Here is a 26,319-nt window from a genome sequence, read left to right on the forward strand (position 1 = left end):
AAACAAAATGTTTTCATTCAATTTATAAGTAGTCCTTATATATTAGGATCAAATCTGATAACATTCTAAAAAACTATACAAAAAGAAGAATGAAACACACACAAAAAAAACGATGAAGAAAGTGACTACTTGAATTACCATTGTTTTTGTACATAGTTTCCAGGGAAAGTACCAAACTGACCAGTCCGAGCTGATGTACCAACAAACCAGCCATCATCACATTTCTCCATCACAAAAACCTCATCTCCCTCTTTTAACTCCAATTCATCCTCACTCTGGGGCCTATATGTGTAAATAGCTTTATACCTAGCCAAGAAAAGAATTGTTAAGATATATATATATACATGAATATAAAAGCCCTCACTGAGATATGTATATATATGTAATTTAGGCATACTTTATTTTGCTTAAACATTCCAATTAAGTATTTTTTTTAAATGTCAGTTTGTTCTATACTTTAAGTGAAAGGGAAACAAACCTTTGTAATGCTAAGTCATCATCAGCTACTTTATTTGACCTTGTTTTGCTTGATGTCAGATCATAATTTAAGCTAGATCCTGGAGTTGGGTTGATACTTTCAGATGTCCTTGATCGGTCAAGTGTGGCCCCATAACCTCTGCGACTTGACGGAGGACTCAACACTCCCTTCTGACCATAGACAGTGAAATCTGGTGACCTCAGTTCAACCTGAGGTTGTGAGTCATACATGAATCTGTTTTGACCAGAGGGTGGTTGTCTGTAGGCATAAGGCTGACTGCCAGGTGAACGCTGGTTAAATGCACTGGGTGAGGGTTGGGGAGGTGGTGTTGGAGCCTCCATGCTAACTGGAGATAACATCTCAGGAGTTCCTGAAAACAAAGTTAAACAAGTCAACAGAATAATTTTGATGGCTTATATAATCTAATGGGGGACGCGGTGGCTGTGTGGTTAAGCGCTCGGCTTCCGAACCTGAGGTCCTGAGTTCGAATCTTGGTGATGGATGGGATTTTGAATTTCAGGACTATTAGGGCGCCCCTGAGTCCACCCAACTGTAATTGGTACCTGATTTTAGTTGAGGAAAGTAAAGGTGGTTGGTCGTTGTGCGGGCCACATGACACCCTGCTCTTTAACTGTTGGACAAATAAATAGATGACCTTAACATCATCTGCTCCATAGATCGGAAGATCTGAAAGGGAAACTTTACTTTTTTTTTATATAATCTAATAGAAATAACTCAAAATAAATACAAAAACAGCTAATAGTGTGAGACTAAAATTGAATAAAAAAAATACCTGTCATAGGGGTTGTTATGACTGATGGTGCAGGTGTAATTAATGGTGTGGAGGGCTCTCGGATGATCTCGACATAGGCTGCAGGAAAAATGCCTTGACGTCCACCAGAACGACCTTCAAACCAGTTTTCATCAACTCGTCTGAGAAGTGTTACATTTTCTCCCTGTTTGATTCATATTTAAATTAACATTATGTCATTATTAGACTTAACTACTAAGTATTAAAACTAACAATATTATTAACAACATTTCTAAGTCATTAGTTCTGAGTGACAATTGTCACCTTTCTTAATGACAATTCCACTGATGATTGTCCTGTAAAATTATATCTGGCTCTGGCTTGTCCCTCAGCATCCAGTGCTGCCATATGAGCAGCTTCTATGGAGGTTAATACCTGGCAAAGAAATTAACAGAAACTGTCTTAGATAACTTAACATTTTCTTAATTATAATAATATGCAAATAAATAATCCTATTGATTACCTCGACATAATTCACTGGGAATATGCCAGCTCTGCCATGATGTTCTCCTTCGAACCAGTTTTTATCTATTTGTCGAAGCAAGTAGATTGTGTCCCCTTTCCTAAAGGACAACTCTCTATCAGAAGAAAAAGAGTTTATCTTTGAAACAAAAAACAAACTAAAAAATATATATATATATATATCTAGATATCAATTAAAAAAAATAAACTTATCCAATTGACAATTACAGCTCTGCTTGCAGATAACAAACAAAACTTTTAAAATAATGAGACATTTCAATTAGTTTCTGATCAATTATTTTCAAATGTTTTTTTAATACCTTTGTTGTATTTTGTCTGCGGTTTTATTTCCTTTTTCAGAACTTAAATTTACTAGCAAGCTTGTGTAAGTTAACGAGAAAAGAACAGGATAGAAACAGAAATGGGTGAAGTAGGACAGGACAGAGAGAGAGAACAGAACAAAAGGAAAAAGTTAGGAGGTGTGATAGAAGAAAATATTTTTTTTAATCATAATCTGACTTTACTTTTTTTTCTCTTCTATTTCATATGGTATTATTAGTTTGAATGGTTGATAATGACCAAAAAAGACCAAAGTTAACTGCAACAATCCACTGAAATAAAAGACTTTTAAGAGAAGGAGACTTGTACTATAGAAAGAAACAAAAGTGTTGTTAAGATTTTGTAATTTGTAAGATATTCAAATAGAATAAGGTAGAAATAAAGCTGTTGGATAGATCTATATTAGCGTCAACAAAAGCAGAAACATTTAAAATTGAACATAACTTTCTATTTTTCCTTTTTGCTGTTGTTTTTCAAAGGAACACAATATTTCTAACTCTTAAACTGATAACTGTGAGAAGAGTTCTACCTAGGGTTCTGAGCTGTGAAGTTATACAAAGCTTTGGCTTTGCCCTGAATTTGGAAACCTCTTCGTCTCTCGGGTGGTACACTCAATGTTGTAGTCAGCTTGCTAGTCTGTACATGGGGCTGCTGAGGTGGAGACAGAGTTTGACGTGATTGAGTTTGATTTGGGAGCTCATCAAAACGATTGGGTGAGATGGGAGACTTCTGACTGGCTCTAAAAGAAACACAACAAGAAAATCTGTTACTGTTACTTAAAGTCTAAAACAAAGAGAAAACAACAACTAAATAAATCAATTTTTATCTTAGAAAACAAATTAACTGACATATAATTTCGGAATGTGAGTGAAATGTAATATCATATAATACATAAAATGACAACATTGAACAAAAACTGTTGAAATAATAATAATATGACTGGGTCTTTTTACAAAACCTCTGCAGGTAAAGGTTGCACAAAAGAGAACACAACTTACGTAAAGAAGTCATGATGCCGTCTTGCAGAGTTACTCTCAGCATCCAATTGAATGCGCTTCTTTCTTTCTTCTTCATACAGTTCCTCCTAAAAATATTTGTCATCATTAACTGCTTTTCAAATTTAGGGGCTTAGTTCTAATTAAAAATATTTATCATCAATAACTGATTTTCAAATTTAGGGGCTTAGTTCTAATTAAAAATATTTGTCATCATTTACTGCTTTTCAAATTTAGGGGCTTAGATCTAAAAATATTTGTCATCATTTACTGCTTTTCAAATTTAGGGGCTTAGTTCTAAAAATATTTGTCATCATTAACTGCTTTTCAGAGTTAGGGGCTTAGTTCTAATTAAAATATTTGTCATCATTAACTGGTTTTCAGAGTTAGGGGCTTAGTTCTAATTAAAAATATTTGTCATCATTAACTGCTTTTCAAATTTAGGCGCTTAGTTCTAATTAAAAATATTTGTCATCATTAACTGCTTTTCAAATTTAGGGGCTTAGTTCTAATTAAAAATATTTGTCATCATTAACTGCTTTTTAGAGTTAGGGGCTTAGTTCTAATTAAAAATATTTGTCATCATTAACTGCTTTTCACAGTTAGGGGCTTAGTTCTAAAAATACTTCAGTGTTTTTTTCTTAGTCCAATTACTTACATTTGTATCCTAATCTTAAACAGTGTACTGCAAACTATTTCTATTGTAACCATAAAAATGGAAAGAGTAGCAGAACATTTTAGCCTTCTACTAGGAGTGTCTATTATATAAGATAAGATAAGAAGATAACATCCTTAAAAGCAAAATTATGGTATATCAAAAACACTATAAAACATTTTTAAAATAATCCTCTTGATCTGAATTTTAAAATGCCCTCTTTTTAAGAAAATAAAAACAAAAAAAAAAGTTACCAGTCTCTTCTTCCTGTATGCTACATCTTCTTCTTTTCTCTTCTTTTCTTTTTCATCCACTGGTAAACTCTTTCTGATCACATCTGAAGTTTGATGGCGAAAATCTGAAGGAAATAATACACTGTGTTCAATTAAGCTTTCAAATCTCAAGAACAGAATATATTTAGTCCCCAGTAATATAATAAGCTTTAAAAGAAGATACATATAGTCTAGAAACTCATAGACTAAACATGAAGAAAATCTAATTAGCAACCAAAAGTTAGGATAATAAAAAGTTTAAAGTAAATTGTTTTATTTCTAAATGTAGAAATATTTTAATATTACGAATTTTTCCTCTGACTAAATATATCAATATCACAACTACAGAATATTAGTAAATGCCATGTAGTGTCTAGTCTATTGTATTAGTAAGATGTGAAACAAAACTGTGCAAGAAACTTTAGACATAATGCCCTTCTCCCCTGTTTTTTTTTACCTTTGATGAAAAGAAATTAATATAGCTCTACAAGACATTCTTTTTAATGGTGATAAGTCAGCTGCTGAAGTTGGCATAAATAGCAACAAAGTCTTAGCTTGAGCAAGAAACTATTGATAAGTTCATGACTAAATCTAACAGGATTACAAAATGATAATTGGTCCAAAAAGTAATCCCCTAAACTAGGCCTTCTGACAGTAACTAATATTATTACTATTAAAATTGAAAAAAAAATGTTTTGATTTGATTTCATTCTTAGGCCATGTCTTGCACAAAAATTGTGCTCAAATAAGTCAAATTATTCTATAATTTTATTCAGAGAAATGAAAATAAAAAAAAAACAAACTAGATGATAAAAATGTATAATGAATGCACCCTTTACACAAGAATAGAAGAACTACGAGATAATAACCAAATGAAGCAGACCTTATTTGTGAACATGCTTGTTTACATACATTGGTAAGTCTACATAGAGATACATAGATAAATACATCATATATATGTATATATATTGGGTTAAAGCAATCAAAGCAATAAATAGTTTTTGAACACTTTTTATACATTTTTTTTTCTTATTCATTATTTTTCATAACAATGAACATGTAAATGGAACAAAAAAAAAAAAGAGTGAAATTTGGGGGTCTGACTTCCAGGCTTAATAATTTCATCTAAACACTGAAACATGCTAATTGAGTGACAATTAGGACACAAGGTACTTCTTGTTTAATTTTACATTGGGATACATTGGGATGACAACTTTAAATTTAAAAAAAAGGAAGGAAAAAAAAGCGTACCAGTAAAAAATATTTATAAAATAAAAAAATGTTGAACAAAAAACAAAGCAAGCAAGCAAACCCAGCAAATGACTAGAGGTTATAAGGCACTGAGGTTATTATATGACCAAATATATACTAGTAGTAACACCGGATACCTTTGGATGGAGATGTGGGGGACTGAGGTTTGAAACCAAGCTGTTCGGCTGCTGATACACGATTAGTACTCTGCCAGCTACTTCCAGGAACCGAGTCTCTGTATCTTTCAGAAGGGGATAAAATTGTAGGGCTTGTAATACTGGACTGGACAGAACGCGACCTGTAGTGTCCATCAACTAAATCTACTTTAGGCTTAGGAGAGCTAGTATCCATGTTGCTGTTAGCAGTTTTGCCTCCGTATAGGTTTTCATAGCTTCCTATCAACCCTTTGGTTCCACCTTGAGGCACTGGTGGTGACAAAAGGGAAGGGCTGCTGGCATACATTGACTTCTTGTTGTCCATTGTAGAAGAATAGGAGTTTGAGAACTTGGCTGAAAAATGTGTTCCTTTGTTTGAAGAACTATTGCGTGTTGGAGGTGATGGGGTTGGACCTCCGTAACCATTCCTAGGGCTAGATCCTGAAGCATTGGGCTTTGTCTGCTCTTGAGAAGAGGTGGCTGCTGTGAAGAACTCTTTGCTCTTTTGGATACGCTCCTTTGTTGCAGAGGCTTTCGTCTGCTGGTTCTGTGCACTGCTGCCATTGGTAGGGGGTGTCAAGGAAGGGGTTGAGGCTGACAAATGGGCTGAAATGTTATAGGCTGAAATGGATGTTGAGGAGGGAGGAGGGGGTATGTCTGGAGGTGGTTGTTGCTCTTGTTCTAAAAGACAGAATGAAGCATGCAATCTTAACAAATGGACACAGGGAGAAACTAAAGCAAATTCTTTTTTTTTATGATATAAAATAAATTAAAAGCTAAATTTTTCTGAAAGAAATTAAAAGACAAAAAATGAAAATCAAATTATAAGCACATTAATCAAAAGTCACTAAATCAGACTTAAACAATACACTTGCCAAGAAAATAATTTGATTTGAATTCATGGAAATGATAAAAACAGCAAAATAAATCTTTCTGATAAAAAAATTGATTTATAGGCGACTAAATTCCACTCCGCACAAGCATGCTGAATGATCAATGTTCCAGCCAATGGCACAAAGAATAGAATATAGAAAGTGTTCTTGCTGCCTACCACTAGAGGTCAAAGGGTGTTTCCAAAGCAACATGTTAATGAACTAATTGAAAAGAAACATTATTTTATCTAAGATGCAGGTACTGATATCAGAGTAGCATGAAGGTATTTTTTTTTGTTTTAAAAAAGAAGTGTTATTGTGTTCAAGATATATACCGGTATATATATATATATATAATATTATAGAATGAAAGAAGGACTGAGATATGAAGCATTACAACAGGTACACAATATTATACAGATGCCAACTCTTTGTTTAAGTGTACAACAAAAACATTGTTTCACATAACAAAAACAGAAAAAAACAACAACAAAAAAAAAAAGCCAAATACACTAGACTAGCATAACACCATTAGATTCCATGTTCTAGTCAACTGCATCTAACTTGACATACCTTGTTGATTCACCCATACAGAAACTAACTGAGATTTACCAAGAATTTGTTCAAAAGATGAATTCTTATTGCTAGCAACTTTCTCTTGTGATCTGTTCAGTGTTTGAGGAGTTTTAGATGTCATATTAGGATTAAAATCATTCTTCTCTTCTACTGGCTTCTTTCTGTCAGTGGTGAAAGCATTGACTTTATTAAGTGCATTGACTTTGTCAGTATTTAATGAATTGACTTTGCTCTCATTGCTGTTTGAATTCCTTGAAGATTGTTGAGCAAGAATGTTAGCAACACTGTGAGAGTTCATCTGGTCAACAGTTTGTTTTAATTTCATGTCATCTGTTTGATAATTTTCATAGAAACTGTTATTCCCCTTGGGGGGAGAGTTGACAGCCTCTTTAGAACTGAAACCATTTAAGTGCATGCTCCTGGCTTTCAGAACCCCACCTACTTTCCACTCTCTTCCAATCTGATCAAAATATTCTAGAGTCATTTTTCCAACACTGGAAGGAGTCTGGGCTCCAGGGAAGTCATGTTGTCTACCTTCTCTAACACTTTGAACGTCTTTGTAGACATTGGTTGGATTGTAAGGGTCATTGTGTGGCTTAGGAGCAACTTTGGGAGGTAACTCTTGTTTGAACTCTCTCCTCAGAGATTTATTTGTTACAAACTTCCCTTTAGAGTCAGTTGTCAGTTTGGTGACTGTATGGATAGCACTTGCAGACTTTGACAAAGAAGAATTTCCTAACAGATTCATATCATTCCCATAAGATTTTGTAGATGTTGAGTTTTTCTTAGGTTCAAATTGCTTTTTGAGATCAGCTAAATTTCCAGATGAATTTCGTTGTACAGATAGGGAAGATGCATTAGTGTCAGATAAGTCAGGTGCAGACTTGGTTCTATACATAGATTGCTGCAGAGGCTCAAAAACATTTTTTAACTGAGATACAGAAGGTTTCTGTTGACTTGTAAATGAACCTTTGCTCTGTGTCAATGTCTTAGATCTATGGGTCTCATCTTCACTAATCCCATAGCTTGTCTTTAGATTTGTACCAATTGGATCTCCAGCAATATACTTGAGATGCTGACTTGATCTGTCTTCATTATGATAGCCAATCATTTGAGGGTTTTGTGCTTTACTTTGCACAGTAATTTCCATTGCTAAAGTTCTCTCATACTCACTGGGATTTACAATAAATGTTCCTGTACTACCATCAGATGAATAGCTTGCACTAGGAGAGCTGTCTGGGTCAGCATGAGATTTCATATCTGTGACTGAAGTCCATTTTTTTATATTGCCAGATTGATCATTAACACGTGAGATAGATCTAGACAATACTCCTGGACCTTTAACTTCAAGAAATGTTTCTGACTGATTCAAGTTTTGTTTGTTCAATGTTTCATCCTTAGTGAAACTTGATTGATGTGTTCTTGGCAAAGGCTTAGGAACAGTTACATCTTTTTGAGCTAAATTAGTATGTATAGATTTTGAAGAGTGAGCTTTGTCTGATTGAGGCCCAGGTTTCTGTTTCTCTACATAATTATCTGTAACTTTCATTCTAGGAAATGTTGACCCAGCAAATTCATTATTCTCAGCTAGTCTTCTCAGATTTGCAACTTTAAATGAAGTGGACTTGTATTCAGGTATTACTGAAGTATTTGCATTATAAACAGACGGGCCTTCAACAGAAAATTTGTCCATGCTAACTTTCATTTGGCCTTTTGTTATGTTATTATCCAATATAACATCGGGCATGTTACTGGATTTACCATCAGATTTTTCAGAAGACTTCCTCAAAAATTTGTCTTCTCTTTGTAAAATTTGATATTTGCTTCGGCTATCCTGTGAGTCTTTATCTAAAATTACTTTGCCAAAACTTGTTTTTTCTTCATGGTATAAATGGGACATTGTACCAGGCTTGGAGTATTGAAAAGGGGCTTCTGTTCTTTTAGTGACATAGTCATGATGGCTGGATATATGAGAGATTGATTTTTTTGTTGAGACATCTTGGCTTGGAGCCACCATAGGAGTAGGTTTACTTTCAGTTCTATGTCTATCTAAATCCAGTGATGATGATTGACCTTGAACAGAAACTTGGAAAGGAAACCTATCTAACGCATTCTCTCTTTCACTATCCTGGTTGGTCCATCCAGTGCCAGGTTTCTCTAAATCTGAAGGGTAAGCATTTCTAAATCTAAAGTCTGTCTCTGTAAGAGATGTATAAGGCTGAAAGCCAACTGAAGCTGGGTCATTCACATAGCTGTGGAGATAACCTTTCCTAGCCAATCTCTCACGACGAGCTCTTTTGATAAGTTCTTCATACTGACTGATGTTTGGTGTAGAATATTTACTAATTACTGTAGTAGGGGTTGATGAGCCGTTATCTGAATGGTCACTTAAAAGCCTTGGACTTGACCCCCAAGAGTGGATGTTGGATCTGGTGTAATTCTTTGTTTGTTCATCAAGCCCTGGAGATTTGTGGAGACCACTTCCAACTTTATGAGTGGAATCTAAATGTTTGGCAAATATGTCTTTAGACTGAGGTCTTCTGAACAGACTATCTTGATTCCCTTCATCAATGAGCTGATCATCAACATCAATAAATTCTGGTTTAGTGTCAGCTGACCCAAGTGTTTTAAAAAGTATGTCATCAACAGTGATACTCAACTGAGTTGCAGTACCATCAAATGACTTAGAACTAGTTTCATGATCTATGTTGAATATCTTTCCATTATGTTCTAACGTAGCTTCAGAGTTGAAAAAAGTGTCTCTAGATGAGTTTGTTCTAGTGAGAGTGTTGAGCTCTGGAGCAGTTGTGAGAGTTCCTTCAGCATGAGGAGCTGATGATGCTCTAATGTGTAATCCAAGGGAATCATTTTTTGAACTGTTTGTTGATTTTGCATCAGCAACTTTGACCTGGTAAACTTCAACTTCAGTAGTTTCTGAGCATTCAGAATCAGTTCTTCCAGTCGACAAATTATCACTGAATTGATCTTGCATGAACTGGGGAGCTGGCGTATGAGAACGAACTGGATACTGCTGGGAATGAGATTCTAGATCACTGTAAGATGGCAGAGTCTCTAAGGAAGAAGCCACAAATTGTTCTTCCTCATCACTAGTTTGTTCATACAATAACTTTGGTGTAGACAAATCAGATTCTGACCTTGCTGTTTTAAGTGGACTCTGAAAGGAACTTGTGTATGGTTTCTTATCATTGTGAACCTTGTATGATAAGTTAGGTGTAGATGTGGCAGACTGTAGAGTAGGTGTATCATAAGCCTGTCTCAGTGCACCAACATTTGCCTTCACATGTTTTTCATAAGGGTTTTCTTTAACACCAATGTTTGTGCCATAAATGGGTAATTTCTTGGTTTGTCTGGCAGCATTTTCCATTATTTCAATATAAGATTTCTGAGCAGGTTTTGTACTGATTTCTCTTTCAGGATTAACATGAACTTCTGTTTTATGACTTTTACTTTGAGTGTCATCATAGACACTGTATAATGATCCAAAAGATACACCTCTTTTCATTTCATTGCCCCGTGGAACATGTTCTTTTTTGTAAGAAGAGTTTTCAGATTTTAAGGCTTGCTTGTAAAAGTTAAGCCTGTCTTTCACTCCCAATGATTTTTGGAGATCTTTTTCTTTAGTTTGTCTCCAATGAAATTTATCCGTATCTGTTGTATTGTAGAAAAACTCTTTCTTATTTTGAGCGTCTGCCAGTTCACTTAGAAGTTCAGTCATTTCTTCTATCTCATCAAATCCTTCTTCACTATTTACCTCTTGCCTACAAGCAAGTTGGTTCTTTGTCTTTTCTTCAAGTTCACTAATACGTCCCAGCACTTCAAAATGTTTCTGCAGCTTGAGAAATTTTTCTGATTTTCCAGAGGAGTATAAAATGCCAGCGGCATAAGACTGATATGTGTGGGGGTCAAGGCGAGAGGACCTGTCGCTGGTGACACTAAATGATGCAGAATCTTTGCTGATGTTGTTTAACTGAGGAGCAGTGTCTGAGCGTCTTAGTGTGAAGAAAGCTGGTTCATTTGGAAAAGTCTCTTTCTTTGCATCCCTTTTGGGAGATCCACTCGGTGAGGTAGAGCAACGAATAGTCTCTTTGGTTATCACCTCAAACACATTCTTTGATTCTTTTGGAACAGAATCCTCTTCATCTATACTCTGTGTGTGTATGGGAACACTGATGGCTTGCTCAGAAAACTTGTCTTTGAGGAAGGGATGACTATAGTTCCTCCCTTCACTCTCATAGGTATAGTAGTCTCTTTCCTTCAGGTGCTCATCGGTGTAAGTGACCTTTATGTAGTCCTGGTCAATGTACAGCTGGTTATCACAGTCTTCATCAATAATATCATCTAAGTACTGACCATAATATCCATACTGATCATTGGAAATGTCACTTGCTGCCAGGAATGAGTCATAAGCTGTGGTCTGCCAGGTGGGCCTGGCCATACTAGTATCTCACTATATCAACACATAGTACTTACAAGAATAACGTTTTCAGAACCATTAAAATGATATTGACTCCCAGCGAGCATAAAACAAAACTATCACAAGCCCTCTAAACCACACAGCAATAATGTTGCCAACACCAACAGAGTGACTAAAACTGTGCAGTTCAGTTACTCATTCTGCCAATGTGTCCTCAGGGCTACAGATGGTATTGATCCAGTTCTTAAATGTCAACAAAAACTCTGAATTCCCTAATCTCCTGATTTACTTTGTTTATTGACAACTCAAAAGAGCATTAATTCAAATTAGTTGTGAACAAAAAGATTTGCATATCTGTCACAGGAGCTTGTTATTTATCTGTAGATCAATAGGAAATCAATTCTACCTATAAGTAATTCATTAATCCACTGATGAGTTGAGATATTCAAAAGTGGCCCAGTCACATCATGTTTTAATAAGAATATTCTTAACACATCCTTAAATAAATATCCCACAAGATTATGAAACAGAAGAATGTGGCTAAGACGATCCAGTTTTGTTTATTTTTGGGTAAGCCAGGTTAATCCATCTGTCTGAATTGTTAGCCAAACACAGTTGAGCTGAACACCAAATCTAAATCAATATCTCTGAATGTGAGTCTCTGTACCTCCAGAGTTTCAATCAATAGGAAGGTGGTAAAACTGAAGTGTTGATGTGATGCTTGGTTCAACCAGACACAGCAGCTGCTTCAAGTCTCAGTTGTAAACTAGTTGCAGTCTCTACTTTATGGAGAATTATGGAGGACATAAAACACAGAGTTTCATCCAAGAACCCAAACTCACTTGTTTCATTTTGTCAATATTGTATCACAATAGAAACCAGACTTTAATTGAAATAGACCAATCTTAATGAATTGAAAAACAATCCAAATCACTAAATTATATAGTCATACACTTCTGTATATGTATGTTATTGATCTCAAGGTAGGGATTCCAAACTTAGTCATACAGAAGAACACATGTGACATGAACTCTTCCTGTGTGACACTTGCTGTCCAATCAAAAGCTGTAATTTTTTTTGTATCAACATCTGTGTTGCATACAATAATAATTCAATACTCCACTTGAGTGAGCATCTCCCAGAACTTGATCACTGTACTCACAGGCAGCATTTGTACTTTTACTTCAGCCTAGCAGCATAAAACTGAAATAAAAAATGTGTGTATTTGACATGTAATGAACTCATGATAACAGCAGTCTAGAATACAATTTCTATTACATTAAAATACCAGTAATAAAAATTTATTTTTGGGTTTATATTGCAAGCATTTAAACAAATTTTAATCATTGGTATTTTCACAATAGATTTTTTTAAATTTTAAGTAGGCATATAAACTTTAAAGTTCTCAATTATTATTTCAACTAAAATAATCTGAATAATTGTTGTCTTTAATGTTATGACTTCTAGAGATCTAAATGTGACAACAATAAAAGAGCTAAGCCAGAGATTACTCAACAAGAAATGAACAAAAAAAAAGTCAACAATGTCACCAACATATATATAAATTATGGGAAGTGCAGTAAAAAAAAGTTAAAAGCTTTTTAAAAAAATACTTACATTGAAATAAATCCAAAGACTCCAAAAACTGAAGCAGGATGAGACTGTGTAGACTTACAACACAATGATTGCTTCTATAAGAGTTTCCCAAACAGTGGGTATGATATATGCATAGGCTTATGTTTATCCACAAATTTATCAAATATTTTAGCGCTAAAGTATTTATCAGTGTGTGTGGAGATGTTTATTAACACAGCAAATAGAATAAGGATCAAAATCTTTGAAAAATCTATATATTAAAAAATATTATCGGAAAAATTTTAATTCTGATGAATAATTATATAGCTGAAGCAAATATGGAAGCTTAGATAAATTAAAAAAAAAAATTAACTTTGAAGAAATCCCAACTTAAAATATTTCATTTTACAAAAACAACAAAATACCAAAGATAAAATTGTACGGACACAAAAAGCAAGACAACACACACACACTAGATAAAATGTTTATTGATTGTTTACAACTGATAATGAATTGTGAAATCCAATGAGCTAATGATAAAGTTTTCATTCTAAATTAGCAGAACAGATGTTTGAGAAATAAAAATAAATGTTTGGTAACAGTTTTAAAATTCTAAACTAAAGGATATTCTACACTTTCAAAAGTTCCTGTCCTCAACATTCATGGGTGGATAGAAACACAAGAAGGATGTATTTATAGATTGAATTTTTTTTCAAATTTCAGTATTTGATGTAATCTCTTCATTATTGGCCTAACATAAACGAAATTGAGAAGCAGGTAATGAGCTTTGAGCTTATCTTGAGTTGACAATTCAGGGCTCATACTTGTGACCATAATGATCAACATAAAAATACCTTTCAAAACAACATCAAACATTGTGACAAAGAGTTGGCATTTATAACACAATAGATGAGAACAGTATTGACATGTAACACTCTACAAGTAATGTATGAATGACATAGATACAGACTAGAGTTAAGATTCTAGAAAGACCACCATTCCAAGCCAGAAGAACACAGAATTATAACATGTTGAGAATTGAAGCACACAGTCAGAGCTAATGTGACATGCATGCAAGGGACAGACAATATGTATTGGTGTAGTCTATTTTTTTCCTAAATACTTTCAGACATTTTGTTTCATTTGTTAAATGTCACATGACAGTCTAGTTCCCTTACTGAAAGTATGAAACCATTTTATTCAGACAAAATTTCTTGCTGTAATTTTACTAAAGTAATGCAATAATTATGTCTATAAAAATATTTTGAATTTAATCCCAGCATGCAATTCTTTTGTATTACAAATAAAACACAATATATATAGAAGCATAACAATTCACTAAAATTATTGGACATTTAAAACAAAACCTTTTTAAAAACACTTCAATTATAGATATGCCCAAAGTAAAGAGGAGAATAGAACAGACATAAGTAAATGATTGTCTAACTTGGATGTGACAAGTGGAGACCACCACCAACATAATGTCCAGCGTGATGTACACACACGAAAATCAAGTGGAAGGGATCAAAAAAGAAAAAAAATGTCTACACACCAGGGATCAAACTAAAATGTCAACTTTAAATAAATGTCCACGATGAATGAGACGACAACTTACTTTTTGTTTTCTCAGGAGCAGGTTTCTGCAGACCACGCATGGGTATGTCGCCTCCATGGACAATTTTCTTGTATTTCTCTGAAGCATTTCTTTCATCCTCACCTCCATCTCCATCTGCACGCTCGATGGGTCCTGTGTAGTTCTCTGAACTGAAAGTACAGCCAAACAGTTATTTCCCCTGATGTTACACACATAATTATTACTTCTAAACCCAACCATAAAAGATAAAAGTAAGACTTCATTACACTACTCTAATTTTGTGTTGGTTAAAAAAAACTTGTAGGGATCTTACGATTTCAAAGATGTGAGACTGTTTATGTTGTAATGTACAAGATATTAATTATACAGAATGACTAGCAGCAAGATTTGATAGTGTCAGGATTTTACTTAATTTTAAATGAAAATATTATCAAAACATTTTGTTTTGAAGTTTTGCATTAAAAAAAAAGTGAAACTAAGTCTATTAACTTTCAAGGTTTCTCCTATGAAAAAAGGTGGGGGTGGGGTGTGCTTTACTAAAGGACTCAAGAGGCTTTCAAACCCTAACTTCTGAATAGCAACCCCCCACACACTTGTATAGTCTAGTAGTTATTTGAATGAGATTCAATTAAACTTGATCAAATCACTAATAGATTTACAACAATTTCACTTTGTTTACGAAACATCAGCTGTGTGCATTCACTTTACTACAATCAGCTCACAGTTGTCAGGTCAACTAGCAGTGAGCTACATGTGGGGTTGTTTGAACCTAGTAGTGAGATCCATTGTAGGGATGTTTGAACCTTGTAGTGAGATCAATTGTAGGGATGTTTGAACCTAGTAGTGAGTTACTTTGTGGGGATGTTTCAACCTAGTAGTGTGTGTGTGGTGATTTGTACAAAGTATTGAGGTCATTATTGGTTGTATAGACTCAATTTTGAGACCCTTGTGAGGACTTAGTGTAGTGCTTACATTCATTATACCAAACTTTCTAAACACTGTTACACTCTGTAGATTAGCATCACAGACCTAGTTAATTAAGTTACCTAACCCAATCTTGTCAAAACTGTAACTAAATTTTTCTTTTACACTTTCCACCATATGGATTAAAACCTTCAAGCTAGCATCCAATAGAGCTACTTTGTAATGTCCATTGAAAGGCTAGATGGTAACAACATTGTAACTAAAATTTTTTTAAGAGACAGAACCAGAAGTAGAAACAACAGGCAGTGATTCTATTTTATGCTATGTGGATCAGAGAATAGAAACTAAATCAACACAAGAGAGAGAGAGAGAGAAATAGAAAGAGAGAAAGAGAAAAAAAAAAGAGAAAGAGAGCAAGGAGAAAGAGTCTAGAGAGAAAGATAAAGAAAGAGAGAGAGAGAGAGTGAAAGAAGTTGTGGGGAAAAAAAAAGAAAAACAATGAGATAAAAAAGAAAGAAAAAGTATCATGTAAATAAGTCAGTTCAAGAAGATCAGATTACCAGGAACGTGTGTAGGTGTGTGTGTGGTGTAACAGAATACAACGTGGCCATTTAGAACATTGACAAAACACTGTTAGGATTTGTCCATGTCAATATATCAAAGAGAAAGAACGTTGTGGAGAGACTATCTTATCTTATAGATTACAGACGTTACTATTAACTGCTTTCATTAAAGTCAACTACAAACACTAACTCTCACTTTTTGCATGCTGAAATAAATGTAACAAAACACAAAGAATAAATCAACAAGATATGTTCTTAAAGGATCTGTCTGACTACCTACATTGTCCGTGTGACTTGGCGTGGACTTTCTCTATATAATGCCAGTACCATCTGATTCATGTCTTTATCCACACGTTATATCCAGTCAGCCCTTTGATGTATCCAGACATATCCCATGCGATATACCCCCTCCTCCTCCTCAGTGGTGTTTTGAGATTAAATCACAGGTCAGTGGGGGTTGATTATTGTAGTCCAACTTAATTCAGACATTAGAATATCCATCTTTATGCACTAAATATGTTTAATGTATGTAAGCTGTTCTATGGTCAGCAAATTGCTAATAAAACTCTTGATCACACTGTGTTCACAATGACATAGAGATATAAGTTTATCGGAACTCGATTTAATTCTAATATATTCATTTCACAAAGAAGAAAAATAAAACACTATTTCAACTGTTTGAAATTTATTTCTTAAGCTTAACACTAATGAACACACTACATATCCGGAACTTAGCTCAATGAAGTTATTAACACTTTTGGCAGACGACAAAGGGAAGTTACCCTGTAATAAACATCACAGCTACACACTATAAACAAGTTTAAAGACTTCCATTAGCTTACAATGGCCTACAGCATCAAACAAGTTGTGTGTTCATCCTTATCGTAGTTTATAGCTGTGAGGATATGGCACGAAAGGCGTGTGTGTGTGTTGGGGGTTCTCATTTGATATGTTTGTGGATCAAGACACAGAAGGGCTCTTTATGTTGGACATTTTCAAGGACGAGAACTCAGCCACTGCTTAGGTCTGTAAGATAACACACAACATAGAGTACACACAACACGTGCTATGCATGTGATCGTGTGAGATGCTAGCTGTGAGGGTGAGTATAAACCGAGCCACCGGTAAGAACGTGTTAAACATCGAACGAGTCGAGTTGTTGGCACGTACACGCTTTCGTAAAGATTGTTATCAAGGTCAACACATATAAACACACACAATCGATAGATGCGATAACACGGTGGAGAAACAGCGAACACATATAATGATGGCGTCATAGGTTGATAATAAGATACTTCAGAAGATAGCCTCTACAAGGACGACTGCTTACATTCACTATACAAACGACGAGTGTACTTTGTAATGTTTTGACGATCCACTTTCACTCTTTTGACCCCAATGGTAAAATAGCAAAAGCCTCATTAAGATTTTCCTGAGCATTTCATCAGGTTCTATAAGCCTGCGTTGACAACATACAAATACATCCGATGTTTTTACCAAAAAAAGAAAAAAAAAAGCCATACATAAATATCACACATCTCGTTTGATATCTAGGTGTGTCGTAATGTGAGGACCACAGCTTGGCACTACCACAAAAACTAAGACCACCACAACAATAACACAACGTTGTAAGTTAATTAAATAGCTGGACGAGTTAATAAAGCTAGCCTGTGATACGTGGTGGAGTTAAGGTATGTTAATTGAAAAGATAGCCATGAAGTAGTTAACTCCAGCAGCACGTACAGCTAGTATAACCATCACTAACCGAGTGCTACTGTATCAATTGAGTAGCAACGATTTGAGTTGCCTCCATGGGAAGATCACACAAACATGGACAAGGATTTCTCCACAAAAAGAATTTCTCCATCCGAAATACTAGCCACCTGTAATAGAGTAGCTTTATATTGACAGCAATATGTTGCAGTAGCCACTTTGATAGAGTAGCTTTATATCGACAGCAATCTGTTGCAGTAGCCACCTTTGATAGAGTAGCTTTAAATCGACAGCAATCTGTTGCAGTAGCCACCTTTGATAGAGTAGCTTTATATCGACAGCAATCTGTTGCAGTAGCCACCTTTGATAGAGTAGCTTTAAATCGACAGCAATCTGTTGCAGTAGCCACCTTTGATAGAGTAGCTTTATATCGACAGAACAGCAATCTGTTGCAGTAGCCACCTTTGATAGAGTAGCTTTATATCGACAGCAATCTGTTGCAGTAGCCACCTTTGATAGAGTAGCTTTATATCGACAGCAATCTGTTGCAGTAGCCACCTTTGATAGAGTAGCTTTATATCGACAGCAATCTGTTGCAGTAGCCACCTTTGATAGAGTAGCTTTATATCGACAGCAATCTGTTGTAGCGTGGATTCACGCCGATAGAGAAGAAGACATGAAGGCTGGTTAGTGAAATGATTTCGGTCACTTTGGAATAGAATCGTATTCAAGAATAGCTGTAGTGCAAGACACAGAAATAGTTTATATCATCTGTTCGGTGAACTTTTAAGCTCCGATGAACTTGTATAAATAAACTAGCACTACACACCGGCTAGCCCGTTGATGAAATTCCCAGGGAACACCCCCTCCTCCTTTTTTGTTTTCACTTCCAATAAAATGGCCCGAACATACTTTTTAGTATTCTAGTATCTTATGGTCCGACGCTGGCTAGAGCACGTATGGAGGACGAACGTATGCCAAAAGCAGTCTTTTTTTGGTGAGCTTAAAGGTGGTCGACGTAACAGAGGTGCCCCGAGGAAACGCATTAAAGACCAGCTTAGGCGCCAACTTGCCTTAGCTGACATAGAAGAGAGCACCTGGTTGCATGCGGCTTCAGAACGAGACATCTGGAGGTCACCCACAAAGGCCATGGGTGTGGCAAAATATGTAGGTCACAGCTGGGGCTGCGTAGCCACGGGAAATAATGCATTTCTCATTAATCTTCGAACTCGAAGACAAGCCTTATCATTATTATGTTATGTTGAATTAAAATGGCCCGCTGTCTCTTTTTCTGATGCGCACCGTAATGCACTCTCACATAGACTTTTGACTTGTATAGGAACGGCTCACTTTATAAAACCCCTACACAAACGCATACATAACTTTGGCCAGAACCCGCCACTCCTTTTTTCTTCTTCTTACGCACTTCCAATAAAAGGATCCGCATTGCAACGCTCCCTCTACTTTTTAACGCATGAATTCTAATATCTGACAAGTTGAGTGGAACAGCCAGCGCTCTCTCTGGAACCGCCCCTTCCTTTTTTTTTTGCACCCAAAATGGCGAGTTGCGCACCAAAGAATTATAGATTTCATTTTGTTTACACAACTTTGTACATACAAACACACGCATTCAAGCAGCTATTTCCTATTGAAGAAAAATCAAAGAAAATATGTTTAAAAAGAAAGAGGTCTATTATGTGCTGTTCAACATTTGTATTTAAGCTCCATATATAGAATGCGGCCATTGTGAGGAAATTCCGAAAATTAAATACAAAGTTTTAATAGAAAACTTTCGATATTTCGCGAATTTCTGCGCTCCGGATGCGAATCTATCAAAATCGTTTGTTAGTGAACAACTAAGAGGTCAAAGGAACGTGTGTACGGAATGTCATACAGATCCTGATAGGGAGCTTGAAAAGTAACATGTTTGTTCCAAGCGAACACACATTTTAAGTTTCAGACGAGTCAACACTAACCCTAACCCACACACAGGACGACCAAATGTATGTTAGCTTCACTTGAGTATGACCTTCACCTTATTAATGTAACCGTCTGCAACTTGAATGAACTTACTTCCTACTTTCATTGCAAGCTGCGGTGGCGCGAAAATACTGTTTTATGAACATTATTGGTTTGTTGTTTTTTTTTCAGAAAATTTTCTTTACTATGCGCCTTACCACGAACAAACACACGCACACACACACAAGCTTTTGGTTCCTGCCAAACATTTGCAGAGCCAAGCAGTACCATTTAGGGTCTTCCCGTGGGTTCAACGTTCCCTACCGTTCTAGTAGAGGGCGTGGCCGTCATGTTGTCAACCTTTACACTTTGACTCTCAGTGATGACGAAATTCACTGGCATTATACAAACAAGCAACAACAGAAACTCTCCAACCAGTTGCGAGGTCAATTCTAGCGAGTCACGTGTCGCGCGCGTGTGGTATGTCAACCATTTAGTTTCCTTCGTAACGTAAACTAGTCTAAACACTACGCATAGTACCACGGCAAAAACAAACAAAACATTGACCAATGATGAAACAAGAACATGTCAACTCAGTATTTGTTGTAGCGAAGAAACATGTCTCACATTTCTCGCTAAAACATCTTAAGAGTATTGATTTGTACAGGGACTATCTCTACCATCTCAACACTGCCAGCACACTCCCCCACCCCACCCCTTTATGTGTGTTTTTCTAGACAGTGATATACACAAGTCAAAATGTCTACTAGAATAACAGGAAAAAAAAACAACGACTTGTTATAAAAAAAAATAAATGTACATTTGTGTATAATTTGGTTACACTAAAGCAAACTATGCCACATTCAATTAGTAGGCCTATTGCTTACATCCAGGGGCGTAGCTAAGAATTGTCCATCATTTGGGGGCCCGGGGGCTTGACCTCTTAGTGGGCCTCTGCATTATGCTTAATATTTAATGTAATAAACACTCATTTGGGCGCCCTTCTCAAGTGGGGACCCGGGGGATTTTCAAATTCTCCCCCCTCCTTCCCCCCACCCTTGCTACGCCCACTGCTTACTTCGCACCGCCTCATCATTGTGGTCGTAAGTCTACGACATAGCAGTGATTATGACTGTTCTAATAAATAAATCCTTTCATAGCAGTGATTATGACTGTTCTAATAAATAAATCCTGTACAGGGCCAACACAGTCAAGATGTAGTTCCAAGTTCACGCGGTTCAATGAAGTCAATAAAGTACTGAAGAAGCCTACCATCTTTATGAAGCTGATTTCTTATCATCGTATTTTCTTATTTGCGATGTAAGCCACACTATACAGGTAAGGGATGGACACATTGGTAAAATCTAAATATGTCCTACAGGAGTTATCGAACTTAGCACTGATCACACAGCACACTATTTCCAACTCGAATCACACATCCGATGAATTTGTTTCCGTGATTGAAGAGCAGATTAATTAGATCGAGTTCTATGTGCACAAACCGAAGAAATCGAAACACATTCTGTGTACTGAATCATAAAAATGTCAAGACCAAGGACAACGGTTAATGTCGTCTGCTTAGTGTGTGACATGAATACGGGGCGTCTAACACGACGATTACACGCGCTGTCGTGGGCGCCAGGTGGGACGCCAGCATCGCTGGGACGCCCAGATGTTACTCTGGGTACATTGTCCTCAGGACCAGACAACCATCTGCTTGTTCGCGCCTTTTCAGTTTGGTTCCTCATTCACCCTTGTTTACTTCATCCGGGTATCAATCGTGAGCAGAAGTAGGAACAATTAGAAATAGCAACTGCTTGGAATGTAGACGCATCAACAGGGATGGGCCGGGCGGAGTATAGAGGGGTGTGGGCGCAATTTAGGGGGGCCTAAATCATATTACTCAGTGACCGAATTTACTATACATTACAAACTTAAACAAAGCTATTTAAAAAACAACAACAACATAAAAAGGATTATTTTTAGAAATTCTCCGTGACTGGGTAGACGCTCTAACAATTGCAAGGGACAATACTAAAGGCATTAGTCGACAAAGTGAAGGGCCCTGATCCAAACAGGACAGTGTGCTCACGAGGACTACAGAGATATACGAACATTTTGTAAGTAGCTATAGACATGAAGTATTACAGTACTGTCCGTTCACCACAAAACATACACTCTTTATTTATTAGTTCTACCAATGTTGTTGTTTTTTTTTCGTACTTAAAATGTATTTCACTTCATCATTCTCAGAGACTAGTGTATAAACTCTTGGTTTCTAAGGAGCGAGCCACACACACACACAATGGAGTAGCAGATGGAAGTTTTGCAAAACATATACAGAACACATTCCTTTTAAAGCTTTTTTTAATTTTGGGGTATGGACATTTATTAAATCAGCTATTAATAGCTGTCCCAAATAAAAGAAGTCAGCTGCGCCATTGTCTGATTGAACAAGAATCACAAAAGAAAAATATTTTTTTAAAAATTGTTGTTTTGAAATGTAAATGTCTGTAAGTGGTTTCAAGAATTGTCAGATTGATATAAAACATCTCGCTGACGAGGTCATTGATACCAGGAAAGACGATGCCACAATGCATGTCATTTTAAATTCAATTTTTTTTTTGATTTATAGTGCAGGGAGGTCTGATTGAGTAAAGGATATGATTTTAATGTTGTCCCACAATTATATGTGGGAGTGATAGAAAGGTGTGTGTGTGAAAGACGAGAGAGAGAGAGAGAGTGAGAGAGAGAGAGTGAGAGAGAGAGAGAGGGGGATCTCATGTTAAGGACAAATGAAAACCTATGAGAATAAAAAGTGATACTTACTACTGGCTAAAGTCTCCTGGCTTGTCTATACGCGGATTGTGTGGCTGTTAGCAAGGGGAAAAATGAAATTTTTTAAAAATAAACATTCAAACATATTAGAGTGTTATGTTCATACCTTGTATATAGATCTATATACTGAACATTGTGTTGTCTGAACTATTCATACCAACAAAAATAATACACATTATTGCATTTTACCTTTACATCTTATCTTATATAATACGTACGGAAAAAAATATATATGATTGGTATCTTTTAAGTCGGTTTGCTCATGTCTTAAAAAATGTTTAAAAAATGCTTAATTTTCGTTATTCAATCATTATAAATGCTTTTTTAAAGTTCCCTAAAGTAGATACATGTACATTTTAATATAAAAAAGATATATAAATAAAAACTACAAAGCTATTTAGAAATGAAACAAAAAAGTAAGCTGCTAAACGAGTTGTCAAGTGACGTCATAAAGGGTAAACAAGACGAAGAGACCTGCTCAACGAGCTGTCAAGTGAAATCTTAGATAAAAATGTCAGCAAGTAGGTCATCAAAAACAAAAGGAAAAAAAAAACAACTAGATTAAATCTACTGGCAAGGAATTGAGTGTGATATATAGGCAGTCTGTCCAGATGAATGGCTCACAAACAACAAACAATGGAACAATAAACAAAGACAGAGCTACAACGAGACTTCTACTAACATAGCAGTGACCAAACTCCAAACAATATCACACACTACAATAAGTACAATCTAAAACAATAACCATTTCCAAAAACAACAACAACAAAATTTTAAAAATTAGTGAAAACAAAAAGTACGTTCACATTCAGTTAGTGTAGAATGTATGGCAAAGAGTTAAAATTGACTACATTCAGTTTGCTTAGAACGTATCTTGATATATGGCAAAGAGTTAAAATTGACTCGCATCTAAAACTCCACATGAGATGCGATGACCCCTCCCACCACCTTAAAAAAAATACTTTACTGAAAAAGAACAAAGCGTATTAAAATCGATGCTGAAAGCACAAGACTAGCTACTAGAGGGTCACATGAAGATGGGCATGGAAATGAAGTCATGGGTATGTAGAGTTATGTGTATGTTGAGTCATGGGTATGTAGAGTCATGGACATGTTGGGTCATGGGTATGTGGGGTCATGGGTATGTAGAGTCATAGGTATGTGGGGTCATAGGTATGTGGGGTCATGGGTATGTTGAGTCATGGATACGTTGAGTCATGGATACGTTGAGTCATGGATACGTTGAGTCATGGGTATGTAGAGTCATTGGTATGTTGAGTCATGGATACATTGAGTCATGGATACGTTGAGTCATGGATACGTTGAGTCATGGATACATTGAGTCATGGGTATGTTGAGTCATGGGTATGTTGAGTCATGGGTATGTTGAGTCATGGATACGTTGAGTCATGGATACGTTGAGTCATGGGTATGTGGGGGTCATAAAACTGAAACCTGTGTGAACGTACCTTTAGACAACAACAAGACAGAGGAGCAGTAAACTTCTAGTAGCACATTGAATAACAAACATTGAACCAGATTAAAACTCAAAAGACTGACTTCGAACTAACTGAACACTAGAATGTTTGTATAGGAAATCTAAATACTTAAAGTAAATAATGTTCACTTTGTTGTGATGATGCAGAGCTGATGGGCTTAGAATAATGAAGCTTATACATATGTATTTATGCAATGGTTTGAAATGTTGCAAAGTAATCATTCACCAGTAAGCTCGTATTTATTTCAATTCAATTTGCTAAGTCAAATGTTACATTATGTTAATAAGCAATCAGAAATGGAGAATATAAAAGTCTACTGTGTGGACTAGGTCTGTAGAAAAAGAAATTCCACCTGTTATTTTGTGTTTTTAAAAAAGTTGAAACAATACAAAAAAAGTTCAGACAAGAAAAACATTTTAGTAAGCATAATATTAAATGTGTAGATAGTGCCAGCTCCCTACACGACAAGTGTTGGAATAGACAGACTTTTAGTTTCACACTGCAGAAAAGTGAAACAGTCAATTGCTAGTACTAGATCTAGCTGGTGTGGAGAGAATCTTAACTCGTTGACCAGAAGTTAGTAAATAGCAAGTGTCCCTTCATTCATTGGTTGTCTAGTTTAAAACAGAGGCCATTTGTAAAACAAAAAAACAAAAAAAAAAAAAACTTTTACTATTATTAGTTAAATTTCCATAATAAAATAGAAAAAAAATCACAACTATTTTCTAGTTAGAACCATTCTAAAACGAGTCAAATAACATGAACTGTTCGACTGTAAAAGCTAAAGCTTACTTTGCCTGTTGTGTTAGGCCCAAGTTGAGAATCATTACTAAACAACCGATGAAGAGTGGGACCCAAGAAAAACACTAGCCTATGTAATGTGACTAGGAAAAACAGAAGTCTACACAAGGGGAAGTTACCTTTTTCTTATCTTTCGATGCCGACACTGATTTCGACCGTGGCCGAAACCGCTATTTGAGGAATAAAATCACATGCATCAACTAAACTAACTAGACTAGTAACACAGGCTGACAAACACATACAAATTGTGGGTAGTGTAAGAAACATTTAAGATCCATTGTAGGCCGATGTAAATAAAAACAAACACGCACAAATCATGCTGTTACACACACACACACGACTGAATTAGAATAAGTGTATAAAACCTATTTTTTTTTTTACCATTAAGTTTTTTTCTCTTTTATATCACTGAGACATTAATGTTTTTGATATTAAAATATTATTTTGACCTCAAATTTTTTATTTCAAAGTAAATAAATCTTAAACCATAAAAAAAGTATATTTTTTATTAGATGGTAGATAGGCCTAATGACAAAAAAAAATGGACAATTAGCTAATATTGGTACCACCATTGTTTTCCCCCATAGAGACTTAATATTCATTTGTATCTCAATTTATTTTTCTTCTTTTGGCTCAATTGTTGTTTTTTTTCTGTAGTTATTGTCGTAAAATAAATATTTTCATCATATCAAATGTTACCTACCGGTTTTTTAAATCAGCTCCCAACTTAAACCTTATAAGTCTTCATTGAATGAACTTGGAGAAACAACTAATCACTTTGCGTAATTCTAGTGCGAGCACCATATTGCCTGCAACTACAGCATCAGAGACAGGACAAAGGCTTCAGGTAATACTAAGGTGAGGTGTTCCTCGGATCAATGTCACGGAGACTTCTCATTGAAGGCCACACAAAAAAAAAATATTTGAAGGGAAACTGCGTAAGTTGACACAATGTTTCACGTGGTATTCGAATACTCCCGATGCATTGAAAGCTTTAGTATTAAGCCGGTCAATATTAGTGTCTCTCTGAAGAGACTGTTTACCCAAATTAGAGTTTAAGATTTAGTCCCGACTACGATCCGAGATGCTTGAAATGAATGAGGAACAATAGCCAGGGCAGGATCGATACGACACAAAGAAACAACTGGGACTGGATGGCAGATGGGAGAAAGGATCGATACACACGCAGGTATTGGCGGGTTGGGAGAGGTGTGCTCTACCATGTGTTGTGTGTGTGAGTGTGTGTGTGTGTGTGAGCTGTGTTTGATCCAGGCAGGTGTGAGGACATAACAAAATATCACACGCCCATGTCATTGTTTTGAGGGTCTTTGTCTCTCTCAGAACGAGAACCTTAGAAATAAGCCTACAGGTATAACAGGATGATACGGAAAAAAAAATGTTTTTGCAATAATTGTAACAAACATGTTTGTACTTTATTCTCATTAGCCAATTCATCGTTGGACCCCCCCCCCCCAAAACAAACCCGATCCTACTGAGAATCCAGTAATACAACAGAATTAGAGCAATAAATATTGACGATGTTTAGATATGG

General features: G+C 35.8%; 1 protein-coding gene across 22 annotated transcripts in view; it reads right to left on the reverse strand.

The window, feature by feature from the left end:
- Positions 1-26,319, reverse strand: part of LOC106077152 (sorbin and SH3 domain-containing protein 1-like) — a 148,311-nt gene that overhangs the window by 3,636 nt on the left and 118,356 nt on the right. For 17 of the 22 annotated variants that reach the window (XM_056021383.1, XM_056021390.1, XM_056021382.1 and 14 more), the window contains 12 exons: positions 24,887-24,937; positions 22,459-22,502; positions 14,492-14,640; positions 5,401-6,099; positions 3,995-4,098; positions 3,089-3,174; positions 2,620-2,829; positions 1,753-1,867; positions 1,554-1,664; positions 1,272-1,434; positions 479-848; positions 139-306 (listed from right to left, as the gene is read on the reverse strand). In XM_056021383.1, the coding sequence (XP_055877358.1) occupies positions 139-306; positions 479-848; positions 1,272-1,434; positions 1,554-1,664; positions 1,753-1,867; positions 2,620-2,829; positions 3,089-3,174; positions 3,995-4,098; positions 5,401-6,099; positions 14,492-14,640; positions 22,459-22,502; positions 24,887-24,937 (2,270 nt within the window). Of the gene's footprint in view, positions 1-138; positions 307-478; positions 849-1,271; positions 1,435-1,553; positions 1,665-1,752; positions 1,868-2,619; positions 2,830-3,088; positions 3,175-3,994; positions 4,099-5,400; positions 6,100-6,863; positions 12,481-14,491; positions 14,641-22,458; positions 22,503-24,886; positions 24,938-26,319 lie in introns of those variants that run through there. The other 5 variants (XM_056021379.1, XM_056021377.1, XM_056021384.1 and 2 more) reach the window with 4 other exon arrangements.

Source organism: Biomphalaria glabrata, chromosome 2 (assembly GCF_947242115.1).
Source record: "Biomphalaria glabrata chromosome 2, xgBioGlab47.1, whole genome shotgun sequence".
Classification (NCBI taxonomy): Eukaryota; Metazoa; Mollusca; class Gastropoda; family Planorbidae; genus Biomphalaria; species Biomphalaria glabrata.